Genomic DNA, 26,750 nt, shown 5'->3' on the forward strand with positions numbered 1-26,750 from the left:
CGGCCCGGCCCGGCGCGGCGAGGGGGGCCGGGCGCGCCCCGCGCCCCCCCGCGGCGCAGCCACGTTACCGCGAGGGGCCCCTCCGGGCGCGGGGACCCCCGTCCCGCGCCCCCCCTCGGCCCCCTCCGCGGGGGGCGGGAGCGAGACCCCGCCGGCAGCCCCCCGGCCCGGCATCGCGGGGGCGGGCGCTGCGGCGCCTCTCCCCCTCCCTCCGCGGGCCGAGCCCCGGCGGCGCGGGGGAGGCGCGGCCGATTTCGGGGGGCGGGGGGCGGCGCCGCGCAGGGCCCCCCCGGCGGGGGGCAGAGGCCGGCGCGGGCGGGGGCGCAGCGCCGGGCGGGCCCCGCTCCCCCCGGCCGCGGTCCCGCCCCCCAGCCCCCGCTAAACTTGTCCCGTCCTGCCCAGCCTCCCTCCCCCCGTCCTTCACCCCGTCCCTCCTCCTCCTCCTCCTCCTCCTCCTCCTCCGCGTGTGCGCGCGCCCCAGCCGCTCGCTAATTGAAGAGCTGGGATTCCTCACGTGAGAAGTTGATTTGTAGTTTGAACACGTGGCTCATTCAAAAAGCCGGAATATTCAAGTAATTTTTTTTCTCTCGCGCTCTCCCTCCCTCCCCTGCTCTGTTTTTTTTTTTTTTTTTTTTTTTTTAATATGGAGAGGCGGCGCCTGCACGCACGTAGTGTGACATTTTCATAGTCCGCCTGCTGCTGCCAAAGGGGCTTGGGGGCAAGACAAAAAAAAGTAGTTTTTTCCCTCCCCTCCTCCTTTTCCTCTCCTCAGCCCGCCATCCTCGGCCCCGGCGCTGGGTGTTTCCCCCGCGCCCCCCATGCGCCCGGGTAGCACGGCGGACACTTAGGGCTCCTATTTGGTCACATTTTTTTTTCTTTTTTTTTTTTTTTTTTTTTTTACCCCTTGAGAGAGGGAGGGAGGGACACAAGCTGCAGCTCTGATTTTTTTTTTTCCTGTCCTCTCTCTCTCTCTCTCTCTCTCTCTCCTTCCTCCATCGCATTTTGTTTTATTTCCCCCTTCCTCCCCACCTCCCTTTGCAAGACGAGGGTTGTAATCCGCCGTACGCGCGTCTCGGAGCCGCCAGGAAGATGAATAAGCTCTACATCGGCAACCTCGGCGAGAACGTCAGCCCCCTCGACCTGGAAAGTCTCTTTAAGGACTCCAAGATCCCCTTCTCGGGCCAGTTCCTGGTGAAGACGGGGTACGCCTTCGTCGACTGCCCCGACGAGAGCTGGGCGATGAAGGCCATAGAGGCGCTTTCAGGTGAGCCCCGACGGCCCCCGCCGCTCCGCGGCCGCGCAGCCCGGGCTCCCCGGCCAGGTGAGGCGCGGGCTGCCCCTTCCCACGCGCGCCGCCGGCCGCCCGGCCTCTCCGCGGAGGCTAAGCGCCGGTGGGGCCGCCGCGCAGGGGCCCGGCCCGCCGCGGAGGGGCCCCGCGGAGGGGCCGCGCGGCAGCCCGGGCCCAGCGGCCGGGCCCCCGCGGCGCCGCGCCGCGCCGCCCGTGTTTTTCCACATCCCACGGCGAAGCTGGCCCGGCCGGGGGCAGCGGGCCGCACAGCGCTGCGCGGGGCACCCCCCCCCCCCCAACACACACCGCAGCCCCTCGTAGGGCCGCCCCGGAGCGGGCTGGGCGCTCCGCGGGTTTGCGCAGGCCGCGTTTTTTTTTTTTTTCTTTCTTTCTCCCCGCAGGGGAAGGGGCGAGCCGCGCAATTGCCCCAAACTTGGGCGGGGGGGGGGGGGGTAATATCCCTGCCTGTACCCCCCGCCCTACCCTGGTATTTATTTCGGTTTCTCTTTGCTGCTCTCACGCACCCATCACCGCCTCCAGCAGCGCGCCGGCTCCTGGCCCCGACATCCTGTTTTTGTGTGCTTTAAAAAAAAAAAAAAGAAAGAAAGAAAGGCAGGTTTTGCGCATGAAGCGGGCTTCGCGCGGCCCCCGGGGGAGGCTCCCCGGGAAAAGAGCGCTTTTGTTTTATTTTTATTCTTTTATTTCGCGTTTTGCTTTCGCCGCCCTCCCACCTCCTCGCGGAGAATCGCCCCAAGTTGGAGGCCCGGCGGCCGGGACCGGTGGCGCGCGGAGCGGCGGGGCCGCGCTGCCCTCCGCGCCGGGCCGGGGCCGGGGCGCTCCGCGGGCGGCTCGGGGGTCGCGGCAGGGGCCGCGGCCGCGGGCGAGCGCGGCCGCGCTTTGTTACCTCCGCGGGGCCGCCGCGCCGCCGATGAATGGGCCGAAACGTGTTGCGCGCCCATCCGCGGCGCTGCACGGCCGCGGAGCCGGCGGCGCGGGGGGCGCACGGCCGCGCTGAAATCTCCCCCCTCTGCTTGTCTCGGCAGGTAAAGTGGAACTGCACGGGAAACTCATAGAAGTTGAACATTCAGTCCCTAAAAGACAAAGGTAATTCCCGCCCCCCCCCTTCCCCTCGGTTAGTTACCCCGGCAAAAGCGATTTGAAAAATGCTGCCTTTGCTCGCGGATAGCTGGGACTCCGCTCTCTGAGACCCCCAAACGCGCCGTCCGCGCTAGCCCCGAGGCTTCCCAGAGTCCCCCCGCCTGTTTCTGATGTGCTGCACCGGGCAGGCTGCAGGCGAAGTATATCTGCGTTAAAACAAAACCCTTTTCGTGGGAGAAGCGGGTTATGGCGAGTGATTGTTAAGATTTTAAAATTTAAAGTTCCTGAGAAGAGTTAAAATCTGGGCGTTAGCAGGAAATGAAATGTGGTGTTTTGAACTGTATAACGGGCAAGCACATGAGCTTTGCTCCAGCAACAAAAAGCATCTTGTAAATACACTGGTATACATATTTTTGATCCTGCCATGTTGGAGTCTGCAGCATTTTATAGGCATATAGAATAAGTCTCATCTGTATTTGAGAGGATTTTTCATCGGTATTTTGAGCTGGAATGTAGAAGCAGAAGGTGAATGACTTCTTCCCAATAAGGAAAGGATTTATGCATCCTTAATTTTGAAATGTATGCTTAATTTTTGCGAGACAGTAATTTCGTGGGCCTCATTTAAAGAAGCAATACTTGCAATACAGCAGGGTAGTATTTTTATACTGCCTGCAGCAATTCAGTCTGCATTTTTCACAAATATTTAGATTATAGAAAAGCTGGAGTGCACTAGAGAGTAATAGCAAAATAGATCAAACTTTCCATGTGCTTGTTCCTGCCCTCCATTATTCAATCTGGGAAGTATGTCTGTCTGTACAACTTTATTAGAAGGGGCTCCTACTATTTCCTAGTTGTTTTTAAAAGTGCAGTCTATCTAAAATAATTGATTTGAAAAGGTGAATTAACTGTCTTGTTGGAAATTAGATCTTGGTATTTTGTAGAAGTTTAATCTTTATTTAGTGTTGGAGGAAGGCTTCATCTGAGGAAAGCATGGAGGATTTTTCATGGTCTAGAATTAGCAAGGGGGGAAAAAAAAACTCTCTGGACCAATTCATAACATGTTAATCTTCATGGTTATATTTATTTGATACTTTTAATGAGAAATTAATACATTATATGCCCTATTCTTTATTAGGCATGGTATGCAGGTTTGTAATTTACAGTAGTGTATATTTCAGCTTTTTGTATATATAAAAATTTTCTTGCAGACCTAAAATACTGTTAGATTTAAATAAAAAATTCAACGGGACATGTAAGAATTGATCATTCCTTAGACGTCTCCATAATAAGTGAATTTACAAACATGCTTATTAATCTTAAGCATGTGCAAACAGTGATCTATTTATGCCGTTGGAAACAAATTCATTTTATTCATATAAATGTAAATTAAAAATCACTGTTTAAAACACCCCCACCACCTTTTGTATCACTATTTAGTGTATTTAAATGTACTTTCCTGTTCTCTCAGTTGTCAGTTCAGTCAAAATTGTAAAAGTATGTTCTTCCTGTGGGGTAGCATGTCTTCATGTTAGTGAAGTAGGAAATATTAGAAACATGCATCTGTCTGTAACTTCTGTTGAAAAGAATTTTACGTTGAACTTGAGCACTTTTCTAGGTATGCATTGCCAAGATATAGGCATAAGACTCCAAAAATTGCAAATATGATAGTATCAGTATGCCTGTATTGTTTCTCCTGAAGCCCTTATTTGTTAAAACACTGTTTCATCATGCAGTATCATGTTGGAATGTATCAGATATAGGTTGGATTTATACAGCTGTCTAACAGAAAATTAAATTGCATTTCTCATAACTGCACTTCCTTCCCCTTTGTTTCCACTCCCCCCTCCCAAAATCAAATATAGATACCCACTTAAAATTCATTCAATGGCCTCCATATGTAAAAGTGACTTTCTTATTCCTTTTATAGATGTACAATACTTTTGTGGTGTCAACAAGTTACAATTTTTTTTTTCATGTCTCTATATACATTCCTTACTGGGTGTATATTTAGAGTGGCTAGATATCTGTGAAAGGGCAGCCTTCAAATGTTGAATGTTTTAGTAAAATTGCTTATTAGCATATTTTCCAAATAACTTGGTTGAAGCCTTTGTATATTTTTACAAAAGGGGAAGGTGTCAGATACAGTCAGTACCAAGGCAGGGGGTGTGTGTTGCTCTGCAGGCCCACCCAGCGTGTTTGCACGTTGCAAGCCTGGCGTGAGTTTTCCATAGAGCCCTGCGTGTTCCAGTGTTTGATGCAGTTAGAAAAGTGATACCATTGGGGGTGGGGTGGGGGGGGCTAAAAAGTGGATATGTGGAGTCCGTGTTTCAGCATGAGTGTACAATTAATAGTTTGGTCGAATGATTATTTCATAAGAGCCGAAGTTGTTCTGTAGCACACTGAAATTATTCAATACTTTGTATTGACCTCTGGTGTGTGGCTGCTTCATGGAGAGTTCCCGCTCGCTTCATTACAATTTCTTTAAATAAGATTTTTTTTTTTTGAACAGAATATGCGTATTATCACTGATAAAGGTATTTTGAGGGTATCTTTTTCCAGAAGGTGCTGAGGTGCCCAGGAGGAAAGGGTGAGAGTTTGGTAATCCGTGTCCTCGTGCCAGAAAGGAAGGTCAAGGGCTGGCGTCAGGTAGGGCTGCCACAAAGTTGAGTTGAGCCCCCACGATTTGCTGGGTTTGCTGCTTGGAGGGAAATTCTTGGGCCCAGCAGTCACTGTGTTGCAGCCCGCGCTGGATCTCCAGATGTGAAGTGGGCACACCCAGGTCTGCAAAACTACCTTTCTACCTGCTGGGAAGGGGAGGCTAGTGGCCTGCTTGCAGGGAGCCTGTGTGTGGCTCTCTCCCTCCCCTCCCCCTTGGAAGTATTTAAAAACAGACAACTGGATATGCTGCAGTTGAAAGAAAGGGGCCTGGTCAAGGTTTGCTTGATAGAAGGGTGGGGAATTATTTTGGGGGAGGTGCAAAGTATTTAATAAGCTCAGAGTAGATTCCTGCCTTACTACTGAAATCTCGAGGGAATGTAAAAGGAATGCAGAATTTCTGCATTCAGACCCCTCCAAATCAGGGAAGGCTATTGCAATACTTCGAGGTTTAGGTCACTTAACTCAAAACTTGGAGAAGGCATTGTAATGATTTTGACTGCTAGTCATACTCTGCAGCAGGACGCCCTTAGTCGTGATCGCTCCTTGCGCCAGTCACCTTTTTGCAAAAGTGAAGATGCGGTGGGACAGTCACGGCCCCAGCAGGTGGGTGCCTGTTGGAGGTGTGACGCGCACCTTGGGGTGCTCTCTCCCTGCAATCCCCCAGCAGCTGGTATCTCGCAAGGTGACGGCCGCTGCAATCTGATTATTCCAATGGGCCTGAAGCCCCCTTTGTGTGGCGAGGGGGAGGGAGGCGCGAGCCCCGGGCACCTGGGGCTGCCCCAGCCCTGGCCACCTCCTCTGGGGACAAGCTGCTCCCCCAGGAGCCTCAAATGCTTGTAAGAGCTGAGCTGTGGTGCTACGAGGTGGTTTTCTCACTGAGGGGGGGAGAGTATTTTTTCCACCTCTGGGCCTCTTTGTTTCTACTGAGAAAATGCATTTGCAACATCTTATCCTGGAGCTTTTTATTTGGGAGAGGAATGGGGGAAAAGTAACAATGGTGAGCTGGATAGGTAGTGCTGCCTCTTTTAGCAAGCTATTTTGGATCTTAGCAAGTCCGTTACAGGTAATGTAATGAATTTCCCGTTATCCTTCACCTAGACTGTTACAGGATGTGAAGACTGAGGGAAAACTGGCCTAAAAATCCTCACAAAAACTCTCTGTGCTCAGTGAATGAGTTTTATGCTGTTGGACAGGCACTGAATTGGGCTTGCTAATTTTTTGTATAATTAGGGTTTGTACCTTGTGTGTACAGGGTGGTGGGAAATGGCTCCATGAGACAGAACGATGTATTGTAGCTACAACAGTCAGAATTACTTTAAAAATAGCTTAGTTGCACTGATTTTTTACTTTTGATTCCATAAATATCAAGTAGGGAGAAACATGCTGAATGTAAGTAGATATGGTAAAACAAACAAAAATACCCATGTCATTTATTAGCCATATTCATGCTTTGCTCAGTGGAGGGATGCTGAGGACCATGCATGGGTCCAAGTTAAAATGTTTTCAGGAATGAAAAGCCAAAATTTTGCCTAGTGACTTTGGGTTTTTATGCTCTGTTTCTACATATATTTTTGCAGATGTGAACAATTTTTTTTTTTTTTTAATTCTGAAAGCTTACAGTTATAGTGGAAAATACGAGTCTGAATAGCTGTTGTGATTCCTATGTAGGCAACAGGTTGTTATAGCAAGGACAGATAACTCTTCACTGGCTATGCTAGCTGTTATTTTGTTGAAAGTTTAGTTTATATAGTTCCTCATACTGTCTGATCATCAAAAGTATCCTTTTCTTTGCAATAATTAAAAAAAAAAAAAAAGGGGCTGAAGTAGGTGAAACACATCTCTAAACTTGCATCCTGAAGGGTTGCTACTTGCTTGTTCGCTCTGTCTTTGCCACATCCCCTTATGGAAGGTACTCTGAAAGCATCCTTGTATGTGGACCTTAAATTGTGTGTAGATATGTAAATTTTGAAGAGGGGGAAATGGAAGTAGGAACATATTTTGGAAGTGTAACTCAAGGATAATAAAATATAACCAGGAAGTGCTTAAAAATACTTTTTCTCCTCCTCTTTTTTTCTTAATTATAGGGTAATAACTTTTCCATGTGTTTTTGAGGTCTTGAAGGTGGTATTTTTGTAAAATGGGGTTTTATTCACTTAATTTGCTCTTTTAAGTACAGCACATAGGACCCTGCAGTGTTGGAGTACTTATGGCTTCAGGCTAGCTATTGGGTGGAGTTTAAATGCTTGGTTTTGACCTGAAAAATTCTTAAATGGCTTGGGATTTGCCTGTCTAACAGAAAATGTGATGCTTCCTATAATTTCCATGAGAGGGGCCTCAGTAGAATTAAAATACACCCATTTAAAAATGGACAGGATGATCCTTCAAGAGATCCTGCATAGAGGTGTTTTGCTTTTTCCACCTGCTCCCCTCCTGGAAGTCATCTTAACTTTTAGGATTTTATCATCTTGGGCTGTTGATAACCAGTATCTCGAGGTATATAGCATAATTAAAGACAGTTCTGGTGACTTCCTCCTCATACCAGTGCAATGAGATGGGAACAATGCAATACTGATGTGGGATTTTTGTAAATTTGACTTTTTTTTAATTGTGAGAACAATTGGAATTTGATTATTCAAAATCAGAAAACAGATGGAAAATGGGTGCAAATATTAAATGTCATACAGTGCAAGTAAGGAGAATGGCTTTTCATGTTTTATAGAGGGAGAAGGATAAGTGGAAAAGTTTTAATACGATCAATATGCTTACTAACACTGAAATGCATTATGTAGCTTGAGAGGACTTCAGTATATTTCTCTTTATTGTGTCTTCTCTCTATTTGTTTTCACATGCAAAATGTTTATCCATATGTCAGTCCATTCTTTTTCTCCAATGATGCACAGTATAGAATTATCTTTTAATTACTGTTGAAAGTGAAGCTAAAAACAGAGCTCTCATTTCCTTATTTCTTCTGGAAATGTGACATTGTTACCAGAAATACTTATGTGTTATTTTCAAGCCTTAGTCTGAAGGTTCCATCCAATTTTTTTTTCTTTTTTTCCCCTCTCCTGGACATGTCAAGTGCGTGCGTTTATATGGCTTTCCAACCCGCATCTTTGCTGTGCGAGTCCTCGTGTGCTGCCCAGATAAAGATGATATTGTTGGAAGTGCTGTGAGAACTTCCAAAATCTCCCTGGACCCCCAGGTTTGGGGGTGCTGGTAAGGTCAGAAAGCTGCTGGGGGCTCTTCAGTCTCTCTGGGGACAGTTGTCCATGCAGATACTTCAGTTATTCCCTCTCATCACCAGAAATAACCAAACTGGCTTTGAAAAATTCCTGTATAGGAGCAAAAGCCCTTTTATGTTTGGACGTGTTTAAGATAGTTAAAAGATCATACAATTGTATTCTCTCCCGGTTTTGCTGCTTTCTAAGTCTGCAAAATCTGTGTGTGTGTGTCTGCGTGTGGGCGTGCGAAAGATGAATGCATTTAACCAACAAGAAAATCTTAATGTTTGTGGCTGGATCTTTTTGTATTTAGTAAATAAACTATGTGTCATTAGGGTCAGCTTTAGGGTCAACATTAAAATACTGTACATGTGGCAGTTAGTGGCAGTTAATGGCAGTTAAAAAGTAGGGAGGATTTTTTCCCTCCCCCCTGCAGGAGTGTTAAGTTTGAAATGTAAAATCGAGTTAAATTATATTATTTGTTTTGCTCAAGTGTATTCTCATAGTGGCTGCCAGAAGAGAAACCCATAGCACCAGGACTGTCTCCCATACGATGTAACTGAGGCGATGAGGGAGGCACGTTGCTGCTCTGTGCTGCCTCTTTATGGTGCAGTGGGATCAGCATCAACTAAATTGTCCTTTTAAAAATCTGAAAGGGAAACTGCCTCTAACAGGTAAAATGAGACAATCTGTGTCTTTAAGCTAAAATTTGGATAAGAGCACAAATAACAAAATGAGATGAAGAGGGATCTGACTTTTTTGGGTATGGGACTAACTATTAGAATGAAACTGTCTTGAAATGAAAGGTCTTCAGGTGGAAAGGGCTTCTTCAATTTTAGTTTTCTGGTATCATGGTGACCTTGTGACTGTAGTCTGGTGAGAAATAATGTAGAGAAATATTTTAAAGAAAATATATTATTTTTTATATATTAAATATATATATTTAATTGAAAAGATATTACCATAAAACCACTTGAAGTTTAGGAAGAGACTAGCTAAAAATATCTGGAGAATTTATAAAAATAGTCAAGTTTCTTTTTGCTAGTAGTAGTACACTTGAACAGAATTAGAGCTGAATGTTCACTTTTGAAAGATTAACTTTCATGCTCAGATGAACTTTAGGAACGCTATTTTAAAATATGTAGTCTACACTGCATGTCTAATATGCTTTCCTCTGTGAAGATAACAGGGTTTTATTGTTTTGGTAAATTGATTTTATTTTTGGATTTTAAAAGTACAGATTCTATATGTTTTTGCTCAAAAAAATGGAGCTTGCTTCATCTTAATGGATTCTTGAATATTCTAGCGTAGAAATTAAAATTTTGGTTAGAGAGAGCTCTAGTTTGTGTGAGCAAAAATATTCCTGCTGACAAAAACACTCTTCCAGTTGTTAGTTGTGTTCACAATTATTTATTTTGCTGAAACTTCGTTACGTAGTGGTTAGTTATGGAGTGAGGGGGTGGTCCTCTGCAGTTTCTCCATAGAGCTCTCCCCTGGGGGCCTGATCCTGCAGGCTGCCCCCCCGCCCCTGAGGAAGTCCTCAGTGTGCTACAGAAGGGTGCTTGGGGACAGAGTTTGCAAAACTGCCCTAGTGTTTTGCAGGGAAAACACACATACCACCTAGCAAGGGCAAAAGATGCAAACTTTTTTTTTTTTTTTAAAAAAAACCCTAACTTTAAAACAATTCCAGAACAAATAATCTAGAAAATTATTTTCAGTGATAGAGCAAATTACTTGGTCCATGTACTTATGGGATAGTGTTTGTGTGATGACAACTTTTTAATTATCGTAGAACACCAGTTTATGGTTTTTTTCCTACTACTTCTACAGCAAAAAATTCAAAACAATACATTTTTGGAACAATACTTGAAAAGCACAATAATCTGTAAGATGTTTGATGAATTTGGGCAGTAATTTAATCTGAGATAATAGACTACCCTTAGAAGGTAAACCACCTCTTTTCTTTTTCCTCAGGTGAGTTAAAGTTATGATGAAAACACTTGAAAGTTTTGTGGCAACCAGAATCTGATTCTGGTAGAAAATAGTTAAAATATATTTGTCTGTCTCCTGGAATATTATTAATAATTAGCAAACTACTCGTATGAGAAATTATTTCATAATTCTATAATATTGTATACAGGTATAACCCCCCCACCCCCCCAAATGCTGATCTATTACTGATGTGTACTACTGCAGTTTAAAAAACACAGATTTTTCCTACTGAGGCAACTGGATACTTGAACCATGTTTTTCTTTTCATAAAACTAGTATTCTAGTGTGCAGACAGAGCTATTCACTAGGGTCTAGTGAGAATGATTCAATACTAAGTGTCTTTTAATCGTATTGATCACAGAGTTTTGGTGCTGATCAACAATAAGAGTTCTTATATGGCAAGCTTTGCATTTATAGCAAATTTTGTTATTTAAGCAAATTCTAGGTGTTTATGGGGAATAGCGTAACTCAGTGACCAAAAGCTAAAACCCAGCATTGCTAATCAGCAAATGGTGTTATTCCTATTGACCATAACAGGAGTGTTGTAATATCTCATTATATATTTGTTACATGATATGAACTTTGAATCTGCACGGAAGTGTTTAATATACGAATTCATAAGAAATGCATATCTATTGGGGATGCTAGGTATTTAAATCTGCATAAAAATTGAGATTTTCTTTTTTTTATTTCAAGTACACATGAAGAGATGGTAAGCTTGGTATGTGATCTGGTCGTTTGGTATGTGATCTATAGATCTACTAACAGTTAAAGTAAAAGAATTGGAGGATCCTATAATACAGCACAAATGGTTAATTCTAATAATCTGTGCAAAATAAGTGAGAAACAGATAGCTCTTAATGTCTAAGCACAGGTTTTTTTTTTTTTTTTAAAGTACTGTATACTCCTTTTTGTTGAATTTCTTCTCCAAATTTAATGCTGGCACTCAGCAGCAGTGAGGTGAAATTGTTCTCATACTGCTAATACTGTTTCATCCAAAGATTCACCAGAATGCTTTTTGGTATACTGTGGTTACTTTTTTTTTTTTTTTTTTTTTTTTTTTTTTTTTTAAGACCATTAAGTTATAGTCAAAGTAGCTGTCCTTTCATTATGGTTCATTTGTTCATTATTCACTAAATACCGAATTTGGTAGTCGATGATGGTCTGAGTGCTAATACCAAATGGTGAAATCCTGTTCTAGTTTGGTTTGTTTTGAATCACTGCCTATTTTGTTTGCATTAACAATGTTTTTACTTAAACTGAGTTGTATAGCTATTTTCATAAGCTTTCATTTTTTTTTCCTGTTGATATGCAGTTGAGAGGGAATTTTCATAAATAATGTGATATTCTGCTCCCTGCCTCCCTCTCTCCTTCTTCCACCCTGGCTGCTCTCTCAAACAAGAAAACACTGTTGAAATTGCCATGTAAATATACCTATATAGAATATAAATATATTCTGTCTGTCTGTCTTCAGCGGAGAAGTGTAAGCTTCTACGCAAAGTTGTGGTGTGCCACGCCACTTGTACAACTGGACCACAGTTGTTCAACTAAGCTCAAGTCACGAGCAAAATTATCCTTTGAGGTACATCGCAGATGCTTAACCCAGGTAACACTGAAGTCACACATCACTCCTTGAAAGTAACCCTGGAAAAAGATGTAGAAGATTTATCGTTACAGTTTGTAGAACACTTCAAGCTTTTCGACTGACTGAGGTAAAAACAGCTTTACCTCTGTGCTGGGTGAGCTTCAGTGAAAGCACAGAGCGGCAGGCATTGCCCGGGGTTGCTTTCGTCTTCCTCTGTGCCAAATATTCAGGTTATGTACGTTGCTTTTCTTTCTGGCCCCTATTCTCACGTCACCTGCTCCACACACATCGTTACTACCTCTGTACTGGTTTTGCGTAGGTTGGATGAAGTTCAGCATCTCAATGTCAAAGGCGCGATGTCCGTGTGTGCGGGCAGGAAAGGTCCAGCGCTGCGCACGTGGTTGTGCCAGTTTTCTGCTGGGTAGCAGGGCTGTATTTTGTAGAGCAGCTCTTCAAAATGGCTTTTTAAATGAAAGCCAAAGCTACCTGAACTTCCTTTAGCCAAGAAGTGTTGATGGAAATTGCGCTAGTTTCGGGATCCCAGAAAGCTTCTGTTTGATGTAGCTCTGACTTGTATCGCTGGCTGTTTCATTTTGGTTGGTACCCTAAAAAAAAAAAAAAAAACCTCAACTCCCCCCCCACAACAACAACAAAAAAGCAGAGCATGGAGAAGGCTGCCCAAGGTTTAATGATGCTTCATCACAGGGAAGTCCTTGAGGAAGAAATGGCTTTTGGCCAGCGGTAGTTTCCAGCGGGCCAGGGTGGCGAGTACCCGGTGCCACCGCCAGCAGCTTGGCCCCAACTGCTCTGCTTCGCCACTTGCAATGGCTTCAGTTGTGGTGGCTGCTGGTAGTCGGCTGCTCTTGTTTAGTCTGGTGCTAGGCATTAAACTGGTGTCACAAAGATTTGGAAAAAGCTGAATTTTTGGGGTGGGGGGAGATGAATAAAAGAGGCACGCAAACAGTGAAGTATGCAGAAAATGAGCAGTGACTCCTAATGATTTTTTTTTTTTTTAATTTCTGGGGTTGAATATTTATCATGTAACATCACAGTCTTCCTTATGCTGTTTTTTTTTCTTTTTTAATTTGGTAATTGGGTATTTTTAGCTTGCTCCTGCTCTTTATTTCTTTTTTTAAATGTTCTTCTTAAATCCCCAATTGCTGGGCAGATCTATATGCAGATGGAGCGGTTGAATTTCAAAACTTCGAAAGGTGTACTAAAACTATTAAACCAGGCTCTGAGGTAAAAGCAACTCGATCAAGTGGTGGGGGCAGATACCACCTGATAATTTAGGTAACTTTGTTAACAAATCTGTACTTTATGATGGGGAAAAAGAAGATAGCAATTATTGCTTTGGTGTGATAGTAAGTTTGCAAATCTCTATACAAACCAACTTTGAAGTGATTAACTGCTACATGATTTATTAAACTTGGCCAAAATTATCATCATCATTCACCTGAATTTCATTCCTACTCCTGACTTCAGTATCTAGCAAAATGCTGTGCGTTTGAACACCCTGAGCTGCTAAATGCAAATAACCTTGAAATTAATGATAATTGATAATTATATTTATGAATCTGCTGGTTAGCTGTAGCGTGGTGTACAGGCCTTTTCTTTGCCTTGAAACTAGCTGATCCAGATCGTAACACTCAGTTTAATACAAAACGGGCTAAAATAGTTTAAATGTTTATCTGCTGTACTATGTAAAGGCATAGGAGAGCAGTTTTCAGGACTGCAGAAATGTCAACTCTTTTTGTTCTCCGATCACAGCAGTAGTATATTTTAGATCTACGGTGACAATGAAAAAGCAAATGCTGTGATTTTTATCCTCAAAACGTGCACTATATTCTGTTTTCTGTAAGACAGGATATGAAAAATAATGGGGTTATTTAAAAGGTAATAGTGGCTATCCTATGATCGCTTTTTATGCCGCTCCTTAAAGCCATGGCAAGTTTTTATAGTAGTATAAAAATAGATGAAAATTATTATGTAGTAACTGTAAAGGTTAACAAAGAAACTACACTTATGCCTCTTGTACAGAAGTGTTCTGGAACATAAGTTGCTTTTGAAAGTAATAAAATCTCAGAATAATTGTGAACTGTTGCAAAGTTTAAAATTTGTGCACAATTTTTTAAATAATATTTTTTCCAGTTGAGCAGAATAGAATGATACAGTGAGGCTTTCATCAAGGCCTGGTATGAACGTTCAGGGATTGCTTTCATATATATTATTCTATGTAAGCCTGTGTGTGCTCAACAAAGCTACTTTGATGAAAGTGTGCAAGTGCTTTGGAAGTTCTTAAAATGAAGCTTAGTGAAAGATGCAATTGTAACTTAAAATATCTCTTTGTGAAGTAAATATAAGAAATTTCAAGAGAGACTGTTACATGCAGGCTGCAATGCTTTAACTATAGCAGTACATGATATTTAGTGTGAATGCAGATTTATTAGTGCAGATATAATGTAATTGTATTTATCCTGACCAAACTTATTGCCATGTAAGAAGGGAGAGAATAACATATGCAGGGCTGTGTTCATAGAAGACATTGCACAGATGTAACTATATTAAAAAATTTAACTTTAACAAGTCTAGAGAAAGCAACGACTTTTTTTTTTTTTGTTCTGCATCTGATGACATTCAGCATAAAAATGACAAAGCCAAACTGCTGAGTAGTCTGTTTCTACCACTTTTGGGTCTTCTACAGGGCAGCAGAAAGGAAGGAAAAACATTTGGTGGCAATAACAGCAAAACCCCCATATTTTATCACTCCAGTAGAAGTGTTATATCTTGTGTGCGTTAGGTCCTAATCAGTCCGAGGCTGTGCGGAATTGCCATTAGTGAGGGCCACTGCTTGAGTGCTGTTTCTTCGTGTTGGTATCCAGTTAGTTTAGCTAAGTGTGCTAGCAGAGCAATTACTAGAGCATCAAAATAAGAGTCGATATCTTTGTGATATGTCTTAGTTATTGCATGTGTTAATTTAAAACAAAATCAGAAATTTAAAGTATTAACTTTTCACTAGTGTGAAGGTTTACTGTGCTGAATTCTTTAAAACAAAATCAGAAATTTAAAGTATTAACTTTTCACTAGTGTGAAGGTTTACTGTGCTGAATTCTTTAAGAAGGAAGATCTTTATTTTCAAGCAGTATTAATAGGAAATATCTGTTAGAATTGGGATTTCTGCTGTTGTAAGACTAGTCAAGTATAAATTCTACTAAATCTAATCTTTTAGTATGGTCTAGAGGGTCTAAAACAAGCTTCTACCATTGCTTTTTAATATTTTCTTGATTTGCCTTGAGATCGAAGGGTGGAAAGTAGTAGGGAAGAAATATTTATTTATTTATTTTTTAAATCTTAGCATATAAGCAGACTCACTTCAGGTCTTTGTTAGGCTTACCTTGAGCGTCAGATGATGAGCATAGTATCTTTTAAGTGCTCAATTATCACATCTGTAAAAAGCTGGCCTCTTGCTAAATTAAGTAAAATACATGTTAATGAAAAAAATAATAAAAAATGCAGGTTTTGGTCAGAATGGATGCATGGTGAAACCCTGCACACATGCACACACTTTCTTTAAGGGTGGCTTTACATGCTGCAAAGAGCCTAAAACATAGTCAGTCATGTAATAATACCTTTGACAGTGTTGAATTGCTCTTTGCTCTTTTTAAACTTGTTTTTAATTTTCTTTTGTCTTTTAAGCACCAGGACTTTATATAAGAATTTGAAAACATGAACAGACTCTTAAATGAAGTAGTGTTTTTCCCTTATTAATATCCTTCTATACTGTGGAAGACATCTAAAAATGCCAGGGAGCCTGTCTGTTAGCTGAAGCTTACAAATGCACTTAAGATCTTGCTTAACTCTGAATTTTCACTTAATCTAGTTACAGCATGCAAGCTGTGTAAAGTTAGGTGGTGCTTTCAGCAGCAGCAGTCTTCCAGTGTTGTTGTTGTTGTTTTCTCCATTTCTCAGACCCCACAGGAACTTTGCTTTACTGAGATAATTTTAAGAATTGGATGTTGATTTATTCCAGTTTTCACACAACAGCCTGAGACACCAAGCATGTGCAGGGCAGGGGTGAAGCAGGGGGGAAGTGGGGAAGTGTGCGGATACTTGTGCCTGTTCAGCTGCCATAACACCTAAAGCTTCCTCAGGTGAAGGTCTGTAAGTAAGTAGCTTGCTCTCAACTTGAAGAGTTTATATCAGATCTGTGAAGTCTATGTAACGAAATCTTTCAACTGCATGTTATAATCTGGGTGTAGCTGGGGCAACTCTTGCTACTTTATTTCAAGCCATATATCACTTTTACCTCCCCCCCCCCCCCCCCAAACCAGAACTGCATCTGAGTGATTAATCTGAAGTATCCAGTGAACTCAAACTGAGTAGGAACAATTTTAGTTTCACTTGAACCTGGCCTGAAAAAGACCAAAATAGGTTAGATTCCCTGCTTATAATTGTGACAGAAGGATGCACAAAGCATTTTCAATGTTTTCTGCAAATACAGCTTTTTAAAAGCAAGTCTCATGGTTGAACAAGTTGGTGTAGGCAGTATGATGACTACAGAGTTCATCTGTGAACATTGCTGATTTTCTTTAAATATTTTAATCTAGGAAGAATAAATCACTGAGCTATTGTTAAAGAAGAGAACTAATCTGGTGCCATACCTCCTCAACCAAAAATATTGGCAGAACTTTTACATCGTTTGATAGCTGTGTCATGTATTTCCATCAAGCTTCTAACTGAGGTATAAACTTTGGTAGAATAAGTCACAGTAGCGGGGGAAGACAAGCAAAATAGAAACATTGCCATGGTATGTCCAGCAGCTGCTTTGTGGAATGAAGCATTTTATTGGCTTTCTTTTGGATTACCTAAATCTTTATACTTTTTTCTTTTTTTTTTTTTTAGAAATGACACTAAAATATCCTAGACTATTTCTTTTGGCATTTTAAAAGACGCACAGTTCCTTGCAAATTCACAATTCCATCTTTTCCTTTCCTTGTTTTGAGCTCTCCAGCCTCTAACTTGGCTGCATGTTGCAGGGATGTCCTGTGCAAGTCTCAGTCCAGAGCTGCTGCTTATAGCTGAGGTCAAACTCTGCAGCTGGTCTGTGATGGCAGTATTGGCTGCTTCAACTAACGGCCCCTGTTCGCATCACGAGTAGAGAAGGGGACAGAAGAAACCTTTAACTATCTTGGTGGCTGAAGGGGGTAGGGAGGAGATCAGCGCTGTGTACCATCATCAAGGGATTACTAGTTCAGTTGGTTCATAAGGAAGTTTTTCACATGTTTGGAAGCCCTTTTACTTTTTAAAGGTGTTATTTTTGGTCCTTCATATGCCTTCTGAGTGTTTTCACTCTTATTAAATCCCAAGTAACTGCAAGTTAGTGATGGGGTGGGAGAATAAATGACAAGTGACTATAGCTCTAAAATGTTCAGTCAACAAAATTATCTCAGTAGTACAACTGTGGGAGGAACAGAGACCCCAGCTCTGGAGGGGAGGAGGGAAAGAGAAACTGCAGGTTTTCTTTTTTATCAGTTTCTCTGAAGGATTCTGAGAAAGGAAAGAGAAGGGCTGAAATGTCAGAGACCACAAAATTAAAGGTGAGTGAAAAGCCATTTTCCTGCTGGAAGATATTGGAACGTCTCATAAAATTCAAAGCAGTATTTAATTATTTAATTAAAAAAAATCTTAAGTCTTCAGTCATTAACAACACCTGGAAAATGAAAGTTTATTTTTTTTCAAATGAGAAATTCAACATTAATATGGTAATGGTAGAATCTTTAGAGTTTTCTTTTTTAAAGTGTCTTTATGGACCACTCTTGGGAATTTACAAATAATGAATGTAAGCTTTTAGTCTAATTAGTAGTGTGAAGAGTTGTTGAAATAAAATCCTGGAGCAAATGGTAGTAAGTGAAAGCATACTACCCAGCTTGTCTATATAAATTTTAAAAACTATAGTCAAACTTGCATTAGTTGATTTAACTGTACTGCATGACCTAACTTGGATGTGCTAATACTGGTCTTCTGGTTGTGCTTCCTGAGCCACATCCTGCTCACGAATCCAGTCTTTCACAAAAGAGAGATGTCTGAGTTTATCCTGAAACTAGAGTGCAGCTTGGTGTGAGTCGTTTTAACAGGTGACTCAAAATAAGGAGCAGTGCTGCACAGTATGCTAGCTGCATACGTGACTTTCTGACCATTTGTTCTGGTGGGAAGTTGTAAGCAAATTGGGTATTTTGTAGACTCTGGGAGGAAGCTTAATCCTCGGCACAGAGCAACCTGTGAGGTGACCCAAGAGCCAGATCTCCTCTCGAATGCCTAGATAACGCGCTCCTCCAAAACTGCTGCTTTTGTGGCTTGTGTGCACAGGATGAAACAGGACCCCTGTAGTTAGAAACCTGCAAGACATACGGTTGGACCCTATGAATCTTGAGAAAAAAATTGTTTTTGCCTAAATTTTATGAAAAATTCTTATTCCGAGTGGTAGTACAGGGTGCTTTTCAGTCCAGGTCTGGGATTAAGCAGCGAGGCATCACAAAGAAGAGTGTCACCGCGGTTTGCCTGTGGCTTGTTCGGGATTTGTCTGCTCGAATTGCTGAATTGGGTCTGAAACCGGAGCAGGAGCATTTCCTCTTCGTGTATTCCACTGTCCAGATCAGCGCGCGTAAAAATAAAAAGTGGTCGTGTTTGCTAACTAGTAGGTATTTGAAACCATTCTCCTTTATTCTTTCTACAGATAAGGCATCAAGATGAAGTTTCTGGTTCACAAGCTAATAGCTTGGTTTGGTAAAATACAGCAGCTGTGCCTTCAGCTTGCCTTGTTGTGCATGCTAAAAATTAGTTACTTTTTAATAGAAATGATACAAAAGCCTCACTTGCCAGTTTGCTGGTCCCGAGTGCATTTTTAACAGAAATTCAGTATACCTATTTTCTAGAGAAGGAATGTGACCCTTTGTATTTATCAGAGCTGCTCATTAAGGAATAAGGAAATTAGATAATAGAAATATATATAGGAAAAGATGTCTTAAAGCGCATATTCAGCAAGCTTTATTCATATGGTCTTAACTATTTGCTAGGTGCTTTGAGGAGTCAGCTTTGAGCAACAACTTAAAGAAAAGATAACTTAAATGAGCGGCGTTTTGCTGCCAAGTCGGGAGGTGGGCTCAGGCTGCCGCCCCTCTCGCAGGGCAAGCTGCGGTGGGACTTCATCTGCCTGTCACCTGCATGACACAGAGGGGAACCCTCCCACCTTGTGCTGAAGACTCTGCTGCTGCTTCTTCCCCCAGCTACGCTAATATGAACCCAGAGTTAAGGGGGAGGAGGGTGGCCTGTAAGCCTCTCTTATTTTTTTGCACTGGAAGAGCATTAGAAACATTGATTCATTCTGTTGTGTTCAGGCATTGACTACTTAAAACCACTTGAGAGGGTGAAGCCGATAAACTGGTGTGTGTGTGTGTGTGTGTGTGTGTGTGTGTGTGTGTGTGTGTGTGTGTTGGGGGGGTGCATTTTGGAGTGTTTTACCATTTTTTCTAGTCTCAGAGTAAACAGGACACCTTTTCCCCCTGCCCTGTAAACTCGGTTTATGAACAGCAGTTTTACATTTGGGTATAGGAGTCTCTAAGTTTGCTTCTATGGCTCTTCACGTCAAGGCATTTTACAAATTTTTGTGTTGTTCCCCCCCCCCCCCCCCCGTGGCATTAGCCACAGTCCACAGTTTTTGCTTTTTAAAATTTATTTAAATATTTCTTCTCCAGCTGTCCGTATCGCGTGTTAAGTTTGTGTTGTTGGTGAACTCAGCTTAGGAAATGACTGTCCTCTCTTTGCTCGGCTCTTGGGAGCTGAGGGAGAAAAGGGGCCGTTTTGGTGAGAGGCTTTGCAGGACTGCTCCGGTTGTGGGGCTTGTGGGACCACGAGCCCTGCTGCTGCACCGGGGGATGATGGGTGCTGATGTTACCGTACGCCGCAACTGTGCTCTTGGTGTAACTTGCCAAGGCTTTTTCCAGGTTACTAATATAGTAACGCCTACTCGGAATGGAAGTAATGAATAAGCCCTTGCCCTTTGCAGGTTCTGTAAAGTGGAAAAGGTAGACAACTTACTTTCTATCCCCTAGGTATTAAGTTCAAACAATTGAAGGGACTAAAATTTTCAGTGTTCATTTGATCCTTTCAAATAGGTTTAACTTTTTTTTTAACATAATATTGTTAAAAAAATTGTGCTGTGTGGTTTTTTTTTTAAGGCACTAATGTTGCGTGTAGTTCATATGGCTGCTGAAATAAAACTGAATATTACATGGAGTTGATATATGTGGAATATTATGTTGAGGAATGGGAATTAAGGGAGGAGACAGCAGCCCTCTAGAGGGAGGGAGGGTGTTGAGATGGGTCTGTAAGGAGCATGAATACTGTGGCAATGTAGAAGTGTGGTCTCTTAGCTGCTTGTGTGCTTGCTTCTCTCTTTCAAACAGTGAAATAAATCTTTTGACACCTATTAGAGATGACCTGAGAGACAAAAAGATTAGGGACTGTAAGAAAAAGTCTGGTACTTCATTGTGTTTTGCTTTATAAATGTCTCTCTCCAGTTTTTTAAAATCATTGTCTCTTAACTGGGTTGGGGGTCTCATGGGCATTTGTCTTTGCTAAATGTCACATAAAGCATATAGCGAGATTGCGGCATATTTAACCCAGAAAGGTGTAGACAGCCAATTTTTGAGACCCCTTTTTCCTCAAGCTATCAAAATCTGCTTGGGTTAAAAGGATGTATATGGAGAAGCAGAAAGAGGGTTTGTGCAAAGAAGGAGAAGGCTGAAATTGCTTTTTTCCTCCCCGGGACGTGTTTAGTGTTGTTCCCAATGTGTGGCGGGTTCCCTTGGGCCGTGGGCGCTGGAGGCCCTCCGCCTGCTTTGTTGGTATTTGCATACGGGAGATTTCTCTTCTAAAGATTACCAGGATGGCTTTTAGTAAATTATCTGTGTTATGCTACTTTACCCCTTCTCTCCTGGCACACAGGTATAGCACAGACACGCTGTGCTCTCTGTGAAGGAGTGTAACAGCACCTCCTTGCTTTGCCTGCTTTTTCTGAGTTTTGGGGGTGTTTGTGGCCCCCATGCTGAAGGCTGCCAGTGTGCAATATCCACAGCAATATCTACATCGGTTAAAGTACAGCCATCAGCAGTAGCTTGAAGTAACTGAGCCCAGTTACCTGCATCCTGGCTGAAAGCAAGAATCAGGATGTATGCAGTTCCTCTTAAGGAAAGTAAGTCCTTACTGATGACTGCCTATAGACAGCTCTGATGCAGAGAATGGGAAGGTCTGTTTTCCCCTTTCCCCATTAAAAGGTGTTCTTTGCTTGTTTGAAAGACTGAAACAAGCGTACGTATCCGTTCACGTGTTGTGAACTGCGGGTAGCTTTCAAAAACTTCCATATGATACAGAGCAAAATCCTTGGCGTAGTTCACGAAGACTTCCCCCCCCCCCCAGGTGATTAGTATTAGCGATGTGTATTTATAATGAATGAAATGAATTAAAAACCTGCTTAAAGGGGAAAAGGTGCATACCCAAGGCTTACATGAGTCACACAGATGAGATACACTGGCAATATTTTTTTGAAGGACTTATTAAGATTTTTGGTGGATTATTGATTAAATGAATCTATGGTAATAAAGCAGTTATAGACAAACCTAAGACTATAAAAAATACTTCACGCATTCATGCAGCCCAGGATGCAGTAGCGCTAGAAGCTGTGCACACATTGCATCTTGCTGAAGAAAGCAGGGTTATGGGGGGGGGGGGGGGTGGAAAGCCCCCTAAAAAGAGCTGGTGGTGTCTGAGATGGCAGGAGAGCATTTCCGGGAACGTGCTGCCACGTTTTTTTTCCCTCTTCCCGTCCCCCGCGCAGTGTACAGAGCTGTGCTCATGCACAGACGTGCGCTTTTGGAAGTCAAAAGTGAGCCTTGAGGAAGCCGTTGCGGTAAATGGAGATTTGTCCCTTGCTCTTCGCCGTATGCTTGCAGGTGGTTTGGGACTTCTCTTGAGGAAGCTGAGTGCCGTTTCCCCCCCAGGTTTGTGCACTCGCAGAGCAGCTGACTGAACCCGCGTCGGCGCCGGCAGGACGAGCGGGCCGGGGTGTGTGAGGGCTGCAGGAGGAGTGACCCCAGCTGTAGCAGCTCCCTCCTTCCCTCCCTCCCTTCTGGTTTGGTTCGGCCAGGTTCGGGGTGCCTGGAGCCACATGCACAGCTGTGCTGCCCTTGCCAGCCGTGCACCCGTCACGGGAGAAGGGCAGAGAGGGGAAGGCAGCACAAGCCACGTGGATTCCCGCGTAACTTTAAGAAACAATGATATTTTGATTTTCATGAGAGCTGATGGTAACTGAAATAGAAATGTCTCAAAGGGGTTTGTGGTCTTTTACCTTACTCTGCTTGCATGTTGCAGCTTTCTTGGCCACGCAAGGCTTTGTCTGTTTTTTTTTCCAATTGCTAACTGTAACACAGCCATAATATAAAAAGAAAATTTGTAAAGATTTTCCCGTGCATAAGTAAGGATGAGACTTAAAACTTGTGCACTGGGTGACTGCAGTTAAAGTTGGTCACAGTGAGGCCAAGCACCTGATCGTGGTGTAAATAGTTTTAAATGAAATGCTCCCTACGGTTTTTCTTGTATTTTTAAAGTGACCTTTCAGCTTTGTACAATAGGTGTCTCACTATTGCCATAAACTGAGGTGCGCGGTGGGCCTGAACCCATTTTGCACTTAGCCTTCCATTCGCTTTTACTCTCTACATACGTATTGGAGGAAGCAGTAATTTGAAGGTGGCAGTTCTTCCTCGCTTCTCGCCCTTCCTCCTCTTCCTCCCTTTCAGGACACCCAGGTTATTTCTGTGCTGTGAATCTTGGCTGGCAAAGTTTTAAATTGCATCAAACTCTTCAGCCCCTTAAAGCCATGGGGGAAGAAAAAAGGACTTGTTTTATGTCTTTTATTGTTGAATGAACATACGAATATATCCAGACTTTCTGGGAGGGGGAGGGGGGTGGTGTCCATCTTTTGCATGTCATGAAGTAAAATTGAAGCTATGTAGGCTTTTCTTCTGAAATGAAATGTGAGGTGGCAGCTGGGTGTGGGAAACGTGTGTGCGCTTCTGGAAAGGACTTTTTCCCCCTTCTTTCTCGCCAGCGGACTCGCACTGCTCAGAGCTAGTGTTTGCTGCGCGTTTTGTGCGGTGGTGAGCCTGGCCGTAGGAGGTGTGCTGTCCAGGCTGCCGCGCGCTTGCATCCCTCTACGAAGGCTGCTGCTTGCTGTGAAACTCGCATGAATTTTAATCTGAATCTACAAGTGTGAGGCTCTAATGGCATGACACAATGTGAAGCACATTGAATAGAGCATTGAGTGCCAATTTTGTGGTTTGGGATTTTTTTGTGTTAAAATTTCCCAGTATTTTTAATATTAAGAGAGCATCCCCCTTTTTCTGTTGTACTTTAGGACCAAGCTTTCAAATTTCAGGTTGCCGTGTGAGCTTATTTTGGTATTTCAGCGCAGTTTTGCTAATTTAGAGTGGTTGTTTCATAGCAGTGTCACTCATTGAGAGTATGTCTGCAAAAATTTCCTTAAATTGTAAGAGAATTTCTTCTTCCCTCTTACAGCGAAGCAGCTCCTTGCTCTTCCTTTGTTTGGTTGGAAATGAAGGCTTAAAAGGGGCTGCGTGTGGCTTGGGGTTTTGTTCTACCTTCTGGCCTGTCTGCGTGATTGTGATCAAATGATGAAATAAGCTCTTACTTGCTTGAGGGGGGTTGAAAACAGCTGACAAGTGCTGTGTAACTGAGACCTGTTTGTGTGTGTCTTTTTTTTTTTTTTTTTTCTTTTCTCCTTCCCTTAAGAAAGCACATTTGTTCTTGATCATGTGGCCACTGCAGTGTTGGGGCTCAAAACTATTGGTTAGGAGAGCTTTGGGCAAAAAACTTTCTGCATTAAGCCTCTAGTTGCATCCATTTCTTTGGAGAAAAGCATTTCAAGATGTAAAATTCATCGCAGGACTGAGTGTGTGGGTGGCAGTGTTAAGGAAAGGAGTGTATTTTAAAAGGAACTGAGAGGGGGAAATGAAGGCCTTCAATTTTATTGCTAGGCAGGAACATCTCAAAACCTGTTTCATCACAACATTTTACTGGCCTGTATAAGTTTAACAAACTTCTATTGTGTTATAAAAAGTCCCTAAAATAAGAAGTTTTTTGCAAGAGGTCAGTATTGAGCAATTACAATAGTAAAACTGTGTGTTTGAACACAAGACTTCTATTTTAGCTCTTTTTGGTGAACCAAAATGCAGTTGTGGCCTCCTCTGCTGGATCATTACGTATTTGCCCCTTCTCCATCCCCCAGTTCAATGCTAATGGTTTCTTATGAGAGTAGCCAAACTGACCCAGCCAACGCACACTACCTGAGCCCAGCTGAAGCTGCGTTAATCTACACATTCCTGAAAATCCCAAGGGTTTTGTGGCATCTCTGGTATTTATTTGTTCTCCCACTTTGGGGGAAGGGAGGAGACAAAGAACCTGGCTGTGAAGGCAGGCAGCATGCTGCCAGGCTTTGCAGCAGCACTTCAAAGGGGAAATTTTATTTACTAGATAAGCCAAAACTGGTGTGGAGTGGTGGTGGTGGGGAAAATGCAATGAATTTGCCGATTTCCACCCCTTCCCCCAGTTGCAGAGATAAGGAACCTTTTCCATACAAATGTTAAAATGTAGTCCTTTAGGTAGATGAACTGCTTAATCTCAAAAGAAACGCGTGCATCCATTTTATATTCTTCTTGACAAAGAACAGAATCCTGAAGTATCTGCTTTGGTGAATTAAAAAAATGTTTTTAAGGGTGGTGGTGGGGAATAGCCAGTACAAATATATGGAGTTGTTATACCTATTTATAGTGGACAAAGTTAGATAGTCTAGACTTGAAAGCTTAAATCGAAATAGTCTTCAAGTAGAGACTTCAGGAAATGTAACAGCTGTCAAATATATAACAAGCATTACTGTACCAGCTCTTTGCACTTCAGATGGTTTTGACCTGACGTTCCCTCCTGGTGATTTGTTGTTTTTCTGAGCTGTGGATTTGGTTTTGTCCCTCCTAGTAGGAGAGATACTTAAATGTGGATACTGCCATGTATAGTCTTATCTTGTAATGATGTTTTCTGTTTTTTTGTTTTTTTGGTTTTTTTTTTTTTTAACTATTTTCTTCAATTCATCTGCAGGAGTCGGAAACTTCAGATCAGAAATATCCCGCCTCACTTGCAGTGGGAGGTAGGAAATTACTTTTAAAATTAAGACATCCATATTTAAAGCTGTGTGTTTCTGTTTCTCTCTTCATCCACAAGCCTCTCCCCTTCCCCCACCTCTTGCTTGCTTTGCACACACCACCCATTCTGTGCCGGGGAAAAATCCTTTGGAAGAGGGAACAATAGAGCCTTCTGAGCAATTCAGATAACTGCCTTCGCTTCTGCTCTCCGAGTTAACCATAAAAAATGCTGAAATGGGTTCTTTGGTGAATGCTGACTTCCTGATGCCGTCACTCTCTTTGACTGAAAGCTTGTCTGTTTCAGGCCTGGCTGGTGTAAGAGCTCAGTAAACTTAATGCGAGTCCAGATTTAAATACTTGGCCAAAGTCTCCTCAAAAGCAGAAATATAATACTGAGCCTTCCTCTTTGATTTTTTTTTTTCCTCCCCCCTTTGCTCTTCTGCAATGGTGGCATTATGGCAAATTATTTGCTCATACTATTACGTTTACTGGCTCTCACTAACTTATTCTATACCCACTGCTTATGGTGCACAGAGAGTATTATTTTTACAGTGGATGGGCTATTGCGAGAACCGATCTATCTACTTTACTGTTTCTTACCTTGTATATATATAAAACACTTTTCATATCTTTATAGTGGTAAGTCATCTTTTTGTGGAGGGAGGCTGGGGGTTGGAGGGGTTGAGGATAAAGCTCTGGTTATGTTGTTCTATGGTGAGGAGGTTTGGTCTACCCACCTCATCTGACTTTCTACCTGAAGCTACTTCTTCATTTGCAGTGTCCGTTTTTCTTCTTTTCTGACTTAGAAGAAAAATGGAGCCATTGCTCTGTCCAATTTAGGCTGTCAACCACAGGGCTTCTGTAAGATATCAGAAACACCACCTCTCATTGCTGAAGTCTGTCCTTCTGGTGTGTGCTGTCAATGCAAGAATTCCCTCTGCGCTTGCACCTTTTGAGGGGACTCAGTTGAATAGTATCCAGCTACCCTAGTTTTATACTGATAGCTTTTATGCCAAATTCTGAACCACTTTCTGTCTTCAGCAAGATTTTGACTCTCTGGTAAGAGACATGGTTGAAGGTGACTGGTTTGGAGGTTAAGTGGGCTTTTTCTGGGGGGTGTGTGTGGGGGGGGGGTTCTTTTTTTGTGCAAACTTCAGTAGCCTCCGAGGGTTTTGAATAGAAAGGAGTGAGTATCAGAACAGAGGCATTTGATTCAGAATAAACACTGATGTAAGTACTGGTGAACAGTGTGCATCAAAATGCTTCTACCTGTTTCTGAATGCTCATCCCTCCTTACCTGTTTGTAGTTATTACTGCATGTATGTCACAGGTTTCTGCCCTGTTTTCTCTCTGCTTCCTGATTTTTTTGGAATGATTTCCCATTTCTCAATTACTGCAGTTTCTGTGGTGCTGTCTGGGCTCAGGGAAGGGATGTTCCCTCTGCCCTGCCTTCTAAAAACAGTCTTCCTAGTTCCCAAGCAAGAATTCAAATTGTTTCTAGGAACATCACCTGGGCTGTGCCTAGCTTTCCTGAAGTTCCTTGTGTATACCTGACTTTCTTTGTCTGGGCATGGAGTCTAAAGGGATGCTTCCCCAAAATAACTTCTACAATGCTTTTGTGATCTCTTGTGATAATAGGGATG

The 26,750-nt window shown here is 42.6% G+C and overlaps 1 protein-coding gene across 2 annotated transcripts in view; it reads left to right on the top strand.

The window, feature by feature from the left end:
• The first annotated feature begins 454 nt into the window (after window positions 1-454).
• The window catches only part of IGF2BP3 (insulin like growth factor 2 mRNA binding protein 3), a 120,495-nt gene continuing 94,199 nt past the window's right edge, over window positions 455-26,750 (top strand). The window contains exons 1-4 of one of the 2 annotated variants that reach the window (XM_064506314.1): window positions 455-572; window positions 1,043-1,264; window positions 2,332-2,392; window positions 25,064-25,112. In XM_064506314.1, coding sequence (XP_064362384.1) covers window positions 1,090-1,264; window positions 2,332-2,392; window positions 25,064-25,112 — 285 coding nt within the window. In that variant the 5' untranslated portion in view covers window positions 455-572; window positions 1,043-1,089. Of the gene's footprint in view, window positions 573-656; window positions 1,265-2,331; window positions 2,393-25,063; window positions 25,113-26,750 lie in introns of those variants that run through there. The other variant, XM_064506315.1, reaches the window with a different exon arrangement.

This window comes from Dromaius novaehollandiae, chromosome 2, assembly GCF_036370855.1.
Source record: "Dromaius novaehollandiae isolate bDroNov1 chromosome 2, bDroNov1.hap1, whole genome shotgun sequence".
In the NCBI taxonomy this organism is placed as follows: Eukaryota; Metazoa; Chordata; class Aves; order Casuariiformes; family Dromaiidae; genus Dromaius; species Dromaius novaehollandiae.